The sequence below is a fragment of the Sabethes cyaneus genome, chromosome 1, assembly GCF_943734655.1.
Source record: "Sabethes cyaneus chromosome 1, idSabCyanKW18_F2, whole genome shotgun sequence".
Lineage (NCBI taxonomy): Eukaryota > Metazoa > Arthropoda > Insecta > Diptera > Culicidae > Sabethes > Sabethes cyaneus.
In genome coordinates, this window is record NC_071353.1 from 93798415 (window position 1) to 93801514 (window position 3100).

A 3100-nucleotide genomic window follows, 5' to 3' on the forward strand; every position below is an offset into this window, starting at 1 on the left:
TTTTTGCAGACGTATCAGAGCTGTATCAAACCATTCTGGATACTTACTTTTTGTCCCGCACCGTGATAATGTTATAGGAGCATGTCGACTACAAATTTCAAAGAACCGATAGTAGAACTTTAATACCATATTATCTATACGACTCTCTCCTGGGGAATCAAACGATTTTGAGATATGAGACAGGCCAATTGATTTTAAAAATTCGGTCATTAAATTTTTCTCGCGTACTTCCATGCTATCCGCGTCCAAAATTTGATCCCAAGCGATTTCACTAATTTCGAAATTTACGGCTAACTCATCTATTTGATCGAATCGTATTTTTTTGGACATCTCTATTTCACCGATCACCGGGTTGTTGTTGATATCCATTGATAACAACATGGCAGAATGATGACGTTCGTTTTTAATAATTGGATCAACCGCCGTCAATTGACAGCTGTCTGTTTCACTGACGAAAACCAGATCCAAATATCTGTTGTTTTGATTCGGAAGATCACAAACTTGATATATGCCGGCTGTCAAGAGTGCGTGAATAATCGTGGACTCAGATTCCGAACTATGTTCAGGTAAGAGAAATACATTTCTATTACATTGATTCCACTGATTCCAAATTAAATTTGGCAGATTAAAATCTCCAAGCACGACAAGTGAATCATCTTTCGTAACGGATTTGCTGGTTTCGATTACAAAGGAGGTAAGTCCATTATATCTTTGTACTGGCTCCGCTGGTGCTATATACGCACAGCAGAGATACAGAAACGTCCCGTCGGCACATTTCATTCTTACGCATATCGCTTCATTGTTTTCAGCTACTGCATATTCTTCTGCTCGAAAACGAGAGTGAACGGCAATCAGCACTCCGCCGCCCGACAGCTTCGAACTATTCGTTTGGTTTCTATCGCAGCGAAACACATCAAAACAGGACGGGAACAGCATACTGCTGGGAATATTTTCATCGAGGTAAGTTTCATTAAACGAAAAGACGTCATAGTCGAATTCAAGTGACGATTTAAAAATCTCTTGCATTCTCTGTCGTCCTCTAATACTATTCATATTTTGGTAATAAATATGAATTTTGTCTTTTCTTACAGGCATCTGCTGGGTACGTGATAACACTTCATTTCTGCTAATGGGAGTGGTGTAAGTTTGAAATACTATTGAACTATTATTTTGATCAGCTGTTCTCGTTTCAGGCGGGAGACAATTTAAAGGCGTACGGGAAGATCTGTGTTCGAGATTGTGTTCGGTTTGCGGATTACAGTGAGTATTCGATTGATCCATACTTTTCATAATGTTTATGTTGATTATGCTTATAGATTCGGATTGATCATTGTCTTGGTTGCATGCTGGCAAGCGGTGTGAGAAATCTATCTCGATCGGACTCCTCTGCAGTGTCCGTTCGAAATGGTTGTGTATCAGCATTATTTATAAACTCACGGAAATAAATGCCTTTTTGCCAGCTCGAGGGCTGTAACGCTTTTTCTTTGAAACGCATATCTATTCCCACCTTGAAAGACACAAATGTCATTCGGTTTAAGTCAGCATCCTGACGAACTAATTTTTTCACTTCGATTCGATCTTCAGTCATGAGATTCTGCTGTACTAGCTTAGAAATTTCTTCCACAGTGGCGTGTGACGAAAATCTAGACAGAAACAGCCAGAATTTCTGCTCTCGTGGTACGACTGGTATGATAGAGAGCGAGATTCCTGGTTCAGGCTCTTTGTCTCCGCAAAGTACGCGCGATGGGTTTGTTTCGTCTTGGTAAGAATCGATCACAATACGAGGGCGTTTAGGTGGTCTACCATCCGGCACAGTAACCGGCTGAGAGGATAACGGTGTCATGGGAATTTTTTGCGTAATACGGTTAATCATAGTGGTGCTTATTACCAATCTCACTTCACGGTGAAATCAACATGAAGTGAATTCGACCCTATTCCGAAAGTCACGCAAGTGAGATGAAAAGTGAGAAGACACACCTCCCGTGAAAACAGGGTTATTCCCATTGTAATGCGACCTGCGTGGAATCGAAAAAAATGGCATTTCGCGTGAAAACATTCCACTTGGTTTTTAGATGGTGAAATGATTCCACGAAAAGAGGTAAGTTTTGTTTATCAATTTTTTATCGATTTATTAGTCAGCAGAGGGCTGGTTTTAGTATTTATAACATGGCAAAAGCTAATTGCAACTAATATTCTATTGCAGGACCGTTTTAGACTAATGAACTATGATCAAAACAGTCAATACGACGGGACGTTTTCAGTCAGCGAAAAATCTGAGCCGATCGCTGCCAGGTGTCCAGTACAGAATCGTCACGGTCCGGGTAATTTTAGTGCAAATTAATTCCTACCAGCAGCACCAATCCGTTCAGAGTGATAGGTATGTTAAACGACACGACATGCCAGCAGCGGTATAGCGGCAAGGAAGTTTACACCACGTTGTTCAGCATATCAGGTTTACGTGTCGCTTGTCGAAAATGGACCGGAAGTATACACTGTGCAACTCAAGCAGCAGAAGAATCTCTCAATGAGATAATGCATGCATTAGTGCGAATTTCGCAGAAACATTTTTCCCCCAAACCAACTTTGGAAACAGCCTACGCCGCCTGTTTTCAGAAGGCCGAACCACCCTCTAATCCGTCGTTCTTTTGCCAGCTACAGGACACACTGGACTTTAGCACTCATTCCACCGGCAATGGTGCTGTCAGTAACGACAGTGACGAGGACGATCAATTCCTGGACAGCAACGGTGACATCAGTGAAGTAGGAACTGTAAGATCACGATCTACATCGAGGCAGAATAACCATGACGTCGACGTCGATATTCAATTCCTGCCTATGTTGAGCGTGCCGAGGGCTGAGAGCAACGATTGTTAGGAAGGACTACCGCAACGAATATGAAAAGAAATATGCTTATAGTGATCGTCCAAATGCAAGTGACTGTCTTTAGTCAGCTGGAAGTTTCTCAAATCAGTTTTCAGAGTTTTTCTGGAAAAGTAAAGAGCCGGCCACCTAACTGAGGCGAAAGAATCACGCTGCTGTTTGGGATAGAACTCAAACAGAGCTTAATAGTTTGTACTACTTTCCGCAGACGAACAACTAT

At 41.7% G+C, this 3100-nt stretch overlaps 1 protein-coding gene across 1 annotated transcript; it reads left to right on the top strand.

Moving 5' to 3' along the window:
- Window positions 1-376: 376 nt before the first annotated feature.
- LOC128732609 (uncharacterized) lies at window positions 377-1532 on the top strand. The gene is made up of 6 exons (XM_053825892.1): window positions 377-566; window positions 625-694; window positions 810-960; window positions 1092-1140; window positions 1194-1260; window positions 1317-1532. Exons 1-5 carry the CDS (start codon window positions 388-390, stop codon window positions 1207-1209), a joined length of 465 nt encoding a protein of 154 aa, XP_053681867.1. The 5' UTR covers window positions 377-387; the 3' UTR covers window positions 1210-1260; window positions 1317-1532.
- The last annotated feature ends 1568 nt before the right edge of the window (window positions 1533-3100 follow it).

Coding starts and splice junctions, on each gene's coding strand:
- LOC128732609 (XM_053825892.1), top strand. CDS start 388: ATGATGACGTTCGTTTTTAATAATTGGATCAACCGCCGTCAATTGACA. Junction 567..624: donor AGATTCCGAACTATGTTCAG/GTAAGAGAAATA, acceptor TAAATTTGGCAG/ATTAAAATCTCCAAGCACGA. Junction 695..809: donor TGGTTTCGATTACAAAGGAG/GTAAGTCCATTA, acceptor CATTGTTTTCAG/CTACTGCATATTCTTCTGCT.